Consider the following 13,879-nt stretch of genomic DNA (forward strand, 5'->3'; position numbering starts at 1 on the left):
GTTAAAAAATGGACTCTTAGCCAGGCATTACTCAGGAGGCTGAGATCTGAGGATCACAGTTTGAAGTCAACATGGACAGGAAAGTCTGTATCTTCATTAAACTACCAAAAAAGCTGGAAGTGGAACTGTAGCTCAAGTGGTAGAGTGCTATCCTTGTACAAAAATAAGCTCAGAGAAGCGCCCTAGCCCTGATCAAGCTTCAGGACTGGCACTAAAAATGGCAGGAGGACTCTTAGTTCCAGCTATGTGTTAATAAGCTATATCAGCTTTAAAGTCCTCTAGGAACTAAACATAACCCTAGAATATATCTTTCTGGAAATCTTAAATGATAACAGAAAGCTAGGATTATACTAAATTTTCACTAAACTTCTTCCACCTACCATGGCCAGTAATTTATAGAGCATTAAGTATCCTTATGCATTTGCCACTGAGAGCAGGTATTAAGCTCTGAATATCAGATTTGTTTAGCATTTTTGTCATTCCTGGTGACAAAATAGCTTTACATGACTTTCCAGACTTGCCTCAACTTTGTTTCTATCACTTCACACTTCACACTTTTGTCTTTTCTGTCACAAGGTTAGGCTGTGGTGAGGGAGAAATGTTCTGTCCTTAGCCAGGGATTGTTGCATGCTAAAAGATGTTGTAAGTAATAAAATAAACATCCATGAACTGAGGAGATGTCAGTTATCATTGTTATCTTCTAGGGTCAAGGTTTTTCTTTCTGTCTTCATTCAAGGTTTGGTGTCAGAGTTTTAAAATTAGGGTCAGAACCCTGACATCAGTTGGAAGGGTGTTTGCAGAAACATCGTGGAAGCATCTGTAAGAGGTGTTTCTCGGTGCTTGAGTGGCTCACCCACTCACCCATAAAAATTATAAAAATTAAGTGCTTTCTATGCCTAAAGATATGTTCTTGAGGGAGTTTATGTGACTTGCTTTTTAAAGGAAGGTAGATAGAGAAGCTATTGGAGCTCTTTAGTAGTGATAGAATGAATGTCTTAATTTTTTTTTCCAGTACTAGGGTTTGAATTCAGGGCTTGATGCCTGCTAAGTAAGTTTCTTAACATTTGTGCTGTGCCTTCAGTCTTTTAAAATTGTTTTAGCTTATTTTTCAGAGAGGGTCTCTAGCTAATTTTTGCCTGAGTGGTCTTCAACTTGCACTTCTGGAGTGCTGGGATATTAGTGCTTAGCATCATGCCTAGCAGATCCATTCTTGGAGAAGAAAAAGCTTTCTTTTATTTTTATATCTCTACATGAAATTTCTTTTTTTAAAAATGGGAACTGGACCCATGGGTATAGCTTTATGGTAAAGTTCTTGCTCCTGTCCTATCCCAAAGTAAACAAACAAACAACTAAGTAATAAAGTAAAATCAATAAAGTAAAAATAAAAGGAGCTGATACATCTTGCCTGTATATTTTTCTTATAGAGATCATTTCAGAGTAAGTTACTAAAAATATTAGTTGATGATAGTTATGTTAATGGATTTTCAAGAAATTAACAAGTTATTTGAGCTGTCTATGATATTTTAGTTTATTTTGGTAGAAGTTTGTCCTTTGTATATACTTCTAGACACACTGTAATTAACAGTGATTTATGAGATGACTTTGTGTATTATAGCTATTAGTGGTTTGAGTGTTTTAGTCAAAGCAAATAAATCTAGGAGGTAGGTCTATTCCTATGGTTTGACTTAAAAATAATTATCATAGGGGCTGGGAAGGTGGCTCAATGGTAGAGCGCTTGCCTTACATGCCTGAGGCCCTGGGTTCGATTCCTCAGCACCACATAAGCAAAAAGAAAAAAGCCGGAAGTGGCACTGTGGCTCAAGTGGTAGAGTGCTAGCCTTGAGCTGAAGAGCTGAAGGACAGCGCCCAGGCCCAGAGTTCAGGCCCCACGACCGGACCCCACCCCCCAAATAATTATCACAAAGGTTCCTTTTTTTTTTTTTTTTTGGTCAGTTGTAGGGCCTGATCTCTGGGTCTGGGCACTGCCCCTCAGCTCTTAAGCTTAAAGCTAGTGCTCTACCACTTGAATCACAGTGCCACTTCCAGCTTTTTCTGCTTATGTGGTGCTAAGGAATCAAACCCAGGGCTTTATGCATGCAAGGCAAGCACTCTACCACTGAGCCACCTTCCCAGCTTCCCATATTATAATTTTATCACACATTTAAAATGTAGATTTTGGAGCATTTTAGTAACTAATAGTGTCCAAATTGCTTTTGATCCTCTTCTACTTTTCAACCTTCTTTTCTTACCTGATGTTAGGGAACAGGTTGAGTTTTTGTCTGGCTTTAGTGATTATTTTTCAATATATATTTAATTTTAATCTTGTACCTTTTTTTCATACAGACTGGTGAATTTTCAGCTCGATTTCTTTTGAAGTTGCCAGTGGATTTCAGCAATATTCCCACATACCTTCTCAAGGTAAAAAATTATATCTTATTGGGTCAAGTACTGATGGCTCATGCCTATAATCCTAACTACTCAGGAAGTTGAAATCTTCGGCTTGTGATTTGAAGCCAGCTTCAGCAGGAAAGTCTTTGAGACTCTTGAATTAGCCGTCAAAAAGCCAAAAGTAAAACTATGGTTCAAGTGGTAGAGTACTAGCTTTGAGAAAAAAGCTACCAAGCCCAGAGTTCAAGCCCCAGGAGTGTCAAAAATGAATGAATGAATGAATAAAAACATAAATAAGTAAAATAAATAAAATTGGTATATAATTGATATAAGAATATAAGTGAATTTTTGCTCAGTCTGTGAACAGTTGCTTTGTCAGCATTTTGTTTGCATGATGAATTCTTTTTTTTTTTTGAACTATTTTTTTTTTATTGTGAAAATACTGTACAGAGGGGTTACAATTACATGGCAAGATAATGAGTACATTTCTTATCAAGCATTGTAGCCTCCTCCTTTGTTTCCTCTTCCCATCCCTACCCATCCTCCTCCCCCCAATCCTCCCCGCTACCCGCCCCCCCTCCCTCCCCTCACCCCGCACCAAAGTTGTAAAGTTCATTTTTCGACATAACAACTTGTACATGCATGATGAATTCTTTTGAAAATATTTACTACAAAAAGATTCACTGAGCTGGACATTGGTGGCTCATACCTGTAATCCTAGTTATTTAGAAGCTTCAGGTTCAAAACCAGCCTTGATAGGAAAGTCTGTGAGACTCTTTTTTGTTGTTGTTGTTGGCTGTGGTAAGACTCTTATCTCCAATTAATCACCAAAATCTCAAAATGGCACTGTAGTTCAAAGTGGTAGAGCTCTGGAGAACAGAGCTTAGAGACAGCGCCCAGGCTCCATGTTCAAGCCCGACAACTGACCAATGGGGAAAAAAAAATTGCTACCAAAATGCTAAAATAATAATCTTAAAAGTTCATTTAGATAGTATATACTTGTATGAAGCAAAATTATATGTGTATTAATCTTCAGGAAAAAGTTGATTTTAATTAAGAATTTTATTGTAATCAAATACTGTTATAAAATTTATTGGATACATTGTCTTTAAGTGAGATTGCATATTAACCACAGTGGCTGAAGGGTTTTTCATTTCTATTATGTCAGCAGTTGAACTTGAGTATTTTCAAAGTTGAGATACTCAAGACTCAGAATCAGTGTACAAGGCACTCTTTAAATTGGGATGCAGTATTATTTCTCTTATATGAACAATCTAGTTCTAAAAGAAGGAGAAACATGAACATAAAAGGGGGGACTATTGGAATGGTGAAATCAGTAGGAAAGGGGAAAAGAAGGTATGGCAAATATGGTTGATGGAACTATATAAATATAAATACTTACATAATGAAATGTAATGAAATCTACTTTTGAGAAATTGTGAAAAAAGCTTTAGGGAGGTTGAAGTGAAAGGAAAATGAAAGACTAATAGAGAAGGTACATATGATCAAAGTAAGATATATGTATTTATGGGCATATCTTAATCAAATCCCTCATTGCACACAATTAATATACACTAATACAAATATTTTTTAAAAATTGGAAGCAGGCCCAGGGGGCAGCTGTATTGGGAGGGGTATGTAGATATTTTACAGAAGTCAGCATTGACACCCAGAGACTAGACTGTGGTTAGTTAGAAAAACTAAATGGAGAAAAGAGCAAGTTCTGAAAAGAAAGCCATAAGATAGAGGCCAGGTTTTAATACAAATGAGGATTTAAGATGACTGGCTGCCCATAGCCCTTATTTAAACCTTATTTATGGTTATTTAATTTCAATCCAATGTAAGAAAAATTTCTGCCTTCCTAATTTGATGTTGTTAGAAAGATAATGGTGTTTGTAACTATCTAGAGAGAAGACATAGCCCTTGTACAAGTTTCCCTAAACTGAGTAGTCAATATCTTGTTCTTAATAATGATTGGAAGTATGGTTTTGTAGACTATAGGATAAAACAATAGAAAGAACTAGGGAGTTTTTTATGCATTCTATTCGAGGGAAATTTATTTATTTTTTCTGTAAAAAATATGGAATTTTTGTGTTTATTAATAAGCTTTTAGTTGTAGTTTTCAGTTGCTTAGTTTTCTACTCTGTACACCATGGTTGTGATGTGCAAATGAGACTGGAGGTCGCAACTTCTGTCATTTTGTTTACTCTGCTTTGGTTTGATCTGTCATTATAAGGCACGATTGATTAAATTTCAATGATTATTGTGCTCTAATAGAATGTCAAGCAGATTCTTTAGAAACTGCTGTAACACCTACCCAGTAACCTTCATGTATTCCAGTTTTTTTAATTTGGTTAAAGTAAAATTCAGTAGTACATATGAGTAAATTATTTGTATAGTCATCTTAATCTACAATTACAGTGTGTTTGATTTGTTGGGCCTTGTCTGTTCAAGTAGCTTTTGTGTTTACTTAACATTGATGATTGACTTAATATTGATTCCTTTGGCCCTGCTCATGCCAGGGCCAAAGGAAAAAAATGCAGTTTGCTTCTAATCTAATGTTTTTTCTCTTTAATATTAAATTCCCTTATATTCTGTTTTAGGATTTCTTACTTTGTAATTTGCTGTTACTCTTCTTGCCAGTCAGACAAGACATACGTAGAACCCGTTTGTCAAAACTGTAAAGCGTGTTTTCTCTTCCAAATTAATATGACTAGGGATTTCTTTTCCTTTAGATAAAATGCAATGACTTTCTGGATCTTTGGTTCATGGATAAAAAGGGAAAATATTCTAGTATAACACAAAACTAATTTTGAATATAGAAAAAAAAGTCTACCAGACTACCAGAAATAACTTAGAATACTTGCCGATGGATTAAAGATCTAAGTTCATGAAGCTGTTGTATCATAATCTTGGGACATTTGACTGTGCTTTTTAGAGGAAGTTTGCATTAAGAACTCCTTTACATATTACTTATATTAGCTTGCTCTTCATCTGTTTGCTAGGCTTATAATTAATAGTTTAATTTAAAGAAGAAAATTTACCTCTTCAGTTCCTAGGATTAGGATACTCTTCACCAAGGCCAACGTTCTTTTTTGTTATTTTTTATTTTTTATGTTTTTTGGGTCCGGTCGTGGGGCCTGAACTCTGGGCCGGGGCGCTGTCCCTCAGCTCTTCAGCTCAAGGCTAGCACTCTACCACTTGAGCCACAGCGCCACTTCCGGCTTTTTTTTTTTTTTTTGCTTATGTGGTGCTGAGGAATCGAACCCAGGGCCTCATGCATGCAAGGCAAGCACTACCACTGAGCCACCTTCCCAGCCCCAAGGCCAATGTTCTTTTATCTCATCTTCCCAAGCCATTAAGTGGTAAAGTAGAACTTTTAAATACTGACATAGCATAGAGTTTGACTACATACTCTATTTGCTACAGTGTAATTTCATTATACTATGATGAAGCCATCATTAACTCCTAAATTTATATTATTTATTAGATCCTTTTTTCACACCGATAGGATTTTCTGATAAATATTCAGTGATACAAGTTTTCAGAATATTGTGTACATGTGTGTGAGAGAAAGTAGTGAGAGAGAGAGAGAGAGAGAGAGAGGATAGAGAATAGAGAATGAGAATGAAACCTGGCTTAACAGTCTGAATTTTACTCTTGAACAATGTCAAAAGCTTAGATAAATCAGTTATGTAAAAACTGGTTCATTTCATGATTCTAATTAACCTTTTTCTGTTCATTAGGATTCTTTATTTGAAAATGGTAAAATCTAGCATGAAATTATATAAACCACATTAGAAATGTTGTACAAATACTCTACTCCCACAGACCATGTAGTAGAAAACAGACCCTATATTGTACAGATCAGGCATAGACCCACCTTCTCATGTCTGCTCCACTCCGGCTCAGTTACATACCCCATAACTCCTCAACTCATACACTTTTTGGGGAAAATTGTGGTTTCCCACAATAAAAGGGAGTTTATTGAAATGATGAAAGTATAAGTTCTCATTATGGTATTTATCCAGGAAAAGGTTATTTTTAATTATATGCAGTTGGCCCTTCATATGTATATCCATGGATCCTGCATTCATAGATTCTGCATCCATGAATTTAGTCAAACACAGATGGAAATTGTTCGGGGGAAAAAATTGTGTCTCTGAACATGCATAGACTTTTTTCTTTATTTTTGGTCGGTCGTGTGCTTGAACTCTAGGCTTGGGCACTGTCCCTGTGCTCTTCAGCTCAAGGCTAGCACTCTACCGCTTGAGCCACAGTGCCACTTCTGGTTTTCTAGTGGTTTATTGGAGATAAGAGTCTTCACAGACTTTCCTGCCCGGGCTGGCTTTGAACCGTGATCCTTAGATCTCAGCCTACTGAGTATCTAGGATTATAGGCATGAGCCACCGGCGCCTGGCTTTGTATACACTTTTTATTCGTACTATTGTTTCTTAAATAATAAATTATAACACTTACATAACATTGTAATAGAACTAGAGATTATTTAAAATATATAGGAGAAAATAAATAGGCCATATGTAAACAATTATGCCATGAAGGTCTTAAGCCTCTTACATATTTTAGTACCCTGAAATACTAAATGAGATACCATGGTCCTAGATCCAATCTCCCCTGGATACCCAAAGATAATTATACTTTCTCTTATGAAGAGTTATCATTGGAAGATGATGCTTTTAGTTTTGTTAAGATGAAAACTGTTCTTGATATATTCCCATATTTATTTTTGTTTTGAGAAACATTTCTTTCTGTTTTTCTTGGAAAAACCATACTCCCAGTGAGAGACCTAAAGAAAAGATTCTCATTTGTCTACTAAAATTTTTATTATATAACAAAGAATACTCATAAACTACAGATACAACCTTTAGGGGGAGGAAAGAATCTTACTTAAACATTATGTGTATTTGAATTTGTCTCTTAAAACTATGAGCCAGTTTTATTGAGAATATACTGAAGTGAAAACCCTAAAGTTAACCCCTACTGTACTATCAGAAATATCTTGGAAAATACATATTTTCCATTGGATTGGAGAAGTAAATAGTTATTTCCTGCTGGGAATGCATGTGACAAACAGAACTTTCCTCCCTCAAAAATAATCTTTGACAATTTTTCTTTGTTGCATAAGAAAAGACCATATTGCTTATAAATAGTTCTGGACTGTATCTCAACTAGGTATGTTTGGGCTTTAGTCCTGCTAGGGCAGGATCAGCAATTTTAACAGTGCACTATGATTGAAGTATTTGGACTTCTGGTTTCTGCACTAATCTTATTGGCATCATTTTACATTATGGAATGCTTGATGAAATGTAGTTTTTCTGTGGAATCTGAATCATGACAGTATATGGAAATAAATTATGGATGAAAAACAGTCATCTATGTTAGGAAATATGAGGCATATGCTAATCAGAGCACACAGTCCAAAACAGGTCACTCTGCCAGGCAAGGAGAGAAAGTAAGAATTAAGGTCAGGTTATCATGACATATTCAAGAGCCTAGGAAAGGTGGGAGAGTTGTAGTAAATATCCAGACTATTAATATGTGATAGTTGAAACAGGTCACTAATGTAGAAGAGACTATCTTAGGGTCTCTGTGTGCTAGAACTTATCTGGTCAGCATCAGGAGCAAGCCCCCTCATCCTGACACTAGAAAGTCACCTATTTGAGGTCAGTCTGCGTTCAGTCAGAGCCACTTTTACAGGTGCAGATGTTCCTGTGACCGAACAGATACCAAAAAGTGCTCTGGCTGGATAACATACAATAGGACATGGTAAGAACTGTTACAGACTAGGAAGCATGTGCAGCAGCTGCTATACTGCTACGGAGTTGTTTTCCATGTAAGAGTATGAGTCCAGTGTTAGCAGATATGCAGATGTTATTACAAGAGGCCTAGAAGCTCAGGCTTTTAATTCTTTTAATATGAAAACTATCTGCTTGTATGTGATGGCAATGATACATGTTTTCTAAAAAAGAATATATAGGCCAAACAGATACATGTTGCCTAGAAAGTCTAACACTCTGATAACCAAGTGGGCCACAGAACACTTTTTTTTTTCCCTTTCCTTAGTTTACACATATGGAGGGTCTTAAGGGAGACCTTACTGTGGTGCATTGGATGAAATTAGGACTCTTAATTAGTATTTTACTTGATACTTGAATCTCAAAGTGTCAAGTGCTGCTGTAACAACTACAGCCAGGTACCCAAATCTCAGGGTTTGATTTTAGATACAGAACCGTGCAAAATACCTAAGTATGAATTTTGACTCAAAATGCTTCTACACTTAGGCAAATGACTAGATCAGAAAAAGAGGGGGGAAAAAAAAGAAAGAAACCGAAGCAATATCATTGTCCCTAAAGACCCTATAATGTAGCTGCTAAGACAAAGTTAAGAAACATTACCTGGAAATAAGTATTATCTTGAAAGCTACATTTACAATAGTAGGCTTTTGAAAATGTAAAGATCATATGGAAATGTCAAAGAGAAATCTATTAATCTGTAAGGCAATAATTATAATAAAAATAGGAAAATAGCATAAAAGATGTAGTTTGTTCTCCATTTAAAGTAAACTTGAAGAGCTTGGCTTAGGAGGCTGGAAGTGGGATGAAGGACAGTTGAGATGCAGATAATTATGCAATCCATGGTGAGACTGTGAGGACATACTTAGACTCCAAGAGAAATTTTTCATAAGAGACTAGTAAGGGATAAAACTGGAAAGTTGTAAAGATCTTGATTGCTGGAAGAATAATTCAGTCCTCACTAAAAAGGTAATCTTCATTCTGTTTATATCTGGATTATCATGTAATAGCCTCATATTGTATTTCTTTGATTTGACTCCGTCCCACATCTGACCCTTTATTCAGTATTATTGCCAGACTAATGTCTTTTACTCTTCTTTTGAAACCTGTTATGATTCTTGTTAGATGCTCCTTCTAGAGAATACCTTCTGAAGCACTATTTTATATAACTTCCTAACAAGTGATTTTAATCAGAAGCAGGCTGCTGCTTTCCCTGCCATCTTGCCAGTACTGTGAGAATTCCTAGTAATAATATTCTTCTTCACTGCTCTGAGTGCCCTACTCTTTGATCTTTTCCTGAAGAAAGCACTTCATTTACCTGAGAAGAAAGAGAAGCGCAGAGTAGTTCACATTGCTTGCCCAAGACCTTAAGTGATTATTTAGAGCTGTTAACAGTCTTAATTATTGGCAGCAAGGATGGGAGCACTAAGAGGTCAAGGTAGAGAAGAGGGACAATGAAACCAAAGTGAACCTTTTAAGGAAGCAGTTCAGCAGGAGCTGTGAGAAAAGGAAAGACCTGAACTTGGAAGGTAAAGTGGAAGGGAATTGTCATATGTGTAGAAGGACAACAGGAACGGAACATTGTATAAGGCAAAGCCTTAAAAATATCAAGAAGGCAGTGGCCAGATGGCACTCAATGAACAACAGTGGAATGAACAAGAAGTGACATTTGATTTAGCTTCAAGGTCAGAAATGGTTGAAGTAGAAAAAACATTCTCAGTAGAAGAGTCAGGATAGGGACCAGATTATTGGTGTTAATAAGCATATAACCAATTAGGAAATATACTTTGGGTCTTTAACAGACAATTTTGTGGAAATGGGAAGGACACTTGAATAATTGCAATGTCCAAGTTGTTCTGGCTTTGGGAATATATCTATTGAGACAAAGTGAAATTCACAACTGATATGTTCACATATTATCAAAAAAAATCATAAAGAAAAATTTTTGGTAGTTTTGGGGGTTTAAGTCCTCATTTTTTAGAGACAGGAGTTCCCTATCCAGACCAGGCTGATCTTGAACTCCCAATCTACCTGTCTCTGCTTCACCAGTAGCGAGATTATACTGGCATGCACTACCAGAAATCATTCAAATTCATAATATACTTCAATATGATTATCTTACTGATGTGCTTTGTTTGAAAAATTTAAAAGAAATGTTGCTGGGGTATGTCCATTTCTTTCACATACTTAGGAAAAACAGGTAATGGTGTGAGTGTTTAAAAAGAGTATAGAGGACTGTTATATTTTGTGACTTGTCCTCAAAATTGACTTTTAATAAATTGATGTGGTTTTGAAACTTTTTATTCTTTTTGCCTTTCCTTAAAATTAGTGGAGAAGTTTGTTTTCTCTGTACTTAAAAAGAAGAGAGAGAGAGAGAGAATTAGGCTTATTAATCACCATGAGATCTTTTAGAGGTGGGCATCAATTTTGACTTCTTTATAATTTGAATTATTTCAAAGTCCATTTAGTTTTACTTATTTGCTAGAAAGAAAACTGGTAACGTCTTCCAGATATTCCCTTTATTTAAAATCCAGTTTGCTGTTAAGGTGCTACATATTGATTATAATTACTTCTTAGCAAGCTTAAGATTTAAAAAAAGCCCTCTGATCTTCATGAATAAATGAATATAAATTCAAAGACTAACCTCACAAAGCCTTTTCTCTATATGACACCTTAAATAAAATCCTCAAATTTGAGACCTTTGGTTAAGACATTTTTTTGTATCTGATGAAGCCACACTTAATAAGCAGCTTTTAGAAAAGACTGCTTTAAGTTACTCTTGTGCAATCAGTTTAAAGCAAAGCAGTTAGTTGTCTGCTACTTTTAAGAGTATAAAGGATTTACAGGGAGCTCTCATCTTATCTCAAAGGAAATAGTTTCTGTCTAATCAAATGGGAGTGGGCATACTTTTATAAAAAGGAATGTGTACCTAGAAGAAAGTGCCATAAAAGAAGTGTGCTGTTTATTCCTGTAATAAGTCTGATTTATACTTGCTAAATTTGAGCTAAATGTGTATCTGGAACTTAATCAGAAAGACTGCAATGAAATAATCTGAACTGTTACTCTGGAGGGAAATACCTACTGTTGCTTCATTAAAGATAAGACTTGTGACTTTCAGTTCACTCTCCTTGTCTCACCTCTCTTCTTCAGAGAGAGAAGCAGGACTTAGAGAGCAACTTGCTTTAGATGAGGGGCCTGAAATCTTCTCTAAAGGGCACGATGGTAGAATTTTAGGCTGATTTGCCATATGTTCTCTGTCACAACTACTCAACTCTGCTCTCATAGCATGAAAGTAGCTACAGACAATATGTAAATGAATGAGTGTGGCTGGGTTCCAATAAAACTTTATTTTCAAAAACAGGCTTTGGGCTGGATTTTGCCTATAGCAGTAACTTGTTGATTTCTTTTCTGATTGTGGAATGGGATATTTCTTTAAAAGGACCTCTGGTTAATTACAGTAGATAAATACAGCGATTTGACGCAATGAATGAGTAGTTTTTAAATCATGATTTGTTTATATTTTACTGTCACCTTCAACTATTTTGAAGTCTCCCTCTATCCTTCCTTTATTCTGTCTTTTCTCTTTTTAAATAATATGTTAGTAATATATAATTTATTCAGTTTTCTTGTATGTCTAAATTTTCCCAACCTACAATTAAGATCAGCTATTTCAGTGATTAGAAAGTTTATGTCCCGTCCTCCTGTCACTCCTGCCGAGTTTGCGTGTTTCAATCTTAACCAACAAGGTGATGGTATTAGGATGTGGGACTTTTGGAAGTCCTGAAGGTAGAGCCCTTATGAACAAGATTAATGCCCATAAAAAAGATACCTTAGGCAGCTAGTCAGCCTTTTCTGCTATGTGAAGACACAGCAAGAAGGCATTAACTGTGAACGAGGAAATAGGCCGTTAGCAGATACCAAATCTGTTCTGGCCTTGATCATGGAGTTTACATCCTCCAGAACTGTAAATAATAACTTTCTCTTGTCAGACACTACCTCATTTATAGTATTTTGTTACAGCAATCAGAACTAAGACAGCGAGGCATGTCACAGAGGATTGTTGGTAATATTCATGAGGTGGCATTGGGTTTGGAGAAATGAGATTCTGATGCTGAAGTTTTGTTATACCAAGGACCTAAAATAGTCAATGCAAGTTTGAAAAAGAAGAGCAAGGTTGGAGGACTCATTACTCTCTAGTTCTGCTATAAGTTGATCTTAAATATCTCCCCAAGGACCATGTGTTGAAGGCTTAATGGTTCCCAGGGTCATACTGGTTGGAGATGGTAGAACCTTAAAGAGGCAGGGTCTCTTAACAAGGAAGAAGTATTTAGATAATTGGGGGAATCCTCTGAAAGGAGATTATGAGTTCTGGTCTCTTCCTCTTCTCTTTTTTACTTACTGACCATAAAATAAGCAGTGTCATCTTGCTAGATATTATGCCATGATGTCTTGTTTCAGGTACTAGAAATGTTTGTAGCAAACTTAGCATACTTTTCAGCTTGGAGTTGGTGTAGAATAGAAATGGTTTTGATATTGTTTATTTATTGAATTTATTATTCAAAATATTCAAATATAGTAGGACAAATTTAATCAAAATTAAGATCAATTTATGGTACCCCTTCATTTTTCTTTCTCCTTATTCTTCTACCTCAAAATCAAAACTCAAACTTTGACTATTCCCAAACATCCAGATATGACATATGATATTTTGACAGTTTATTTTCCTACATCCCCCCTCAAAATGAAGAACAGTCACAAAAAAACTGAAAATTCTCCTTTTGGTTTTCTTTTATTACAGTTTATTTTGTTTATAGTTTCATATCTACTTGTAGTTTTCTTTATAAAATTACAGTTAGATTATACTGTTCAAATCCTTCAGCTGACCTGTTCTACCCTTTCCTATGCATGAATGAGGAGGCTTTTTTTTTTTCTGCCAAGGGCCATTTAGGTTTTAAAAATACAATTCACAAGCCATACAAAATCATTAATACTGATAGATGGCCACCAATAGCCAATGAAAAGCATACAGTCTGTCCTGTCTTGTGCCAGATGTTTTTGAAGGACTTCCATGGCTCATGGGCCACAGTCTCTCCACTGCTTTAAGCAATAATCCTTCAAGCATTCTGTTGTGCAATAATAGAGTTCGCCTTAGCAATATAAATTTGTCTGTATATAATGAAAACATGTCAGTATAATGCAAAAGTTGTCATGATTTATAGTTTTTTTTGTACCCCTAAGTAATAGCAGCCATATGCTAAGTACACTGATACAAATGATACAGCAAGCTGTTGAAACATAGTATGTTCCATTTAATGGCTGTACATTCCATATATTCAGCTCAGTTTACCACATATTATCTATTTATTGAGTAGTTTCTCCTTGTCCTTGTGGAGAAGAGACAGAGATAGCACAATGAGTCAGAACTATTCTTCATGGTATTACTGTGTTTTGTCCAAGTCTACTTTTCCACTATAATTTCTTATTACCTCTACTTATCCCCAAAACTCAGAAATTTCAGTCTTACTGTGGCCCCTCCTACCAAATTACCTTTACACTAAAAACTACAAAACAGTATGAAGAGAAAGTAAAGAAGATTTAAACAAATAGAAATGTTAAATTTATAATCAAGACATTCATTATTTAACATTAATCTTTCTAAGTTGACATATAGAGCTAAC

At 35.6% G+C, this 13,879-nt stretch overlaps 1 protein-coding gene across 2 annotated transcripts in view; it reads left to right on the plus strand.

Annotated features, from left to right (window-relative positions):
• Positions 1-13,879, plus strand: part of Babam2 (BRISC and BRCA1 A complex member 2) — a 397,121-nt gene that overhangs the window by 145,668 nt on the left and 237,574 nt on the right. For both annotated transcript variants that reach the window (XM_042696762.1, XM_042696763.1), the window contains exon 6: positions 2,344-2,418. In XM_042696762.1, coding sequence (XP_042552696.1) covers positions 2,344-2,418 — 75 coding nt within the window. The remainder of the gene's footprint in view (positions 1-2,343; positions 2,419-13,879) is intronic.

Source organism: Dipodomys spectabilis, unplaced genomic scaffold, assembly GCF_019054845.1.
Source record: "Dipodomys spectabilis isolate Male_0828 unplaced genomic scaffold, ASM1905484v1 ptg000210l, whole genome shotgun sequence".
Classification (NCBI taxonomy): Eukaryota; Metazoa; Chordata; class Mammalia; order Rodentia; family Heteromyidae; genus Dipodomys; species Dipodomys spectabilis.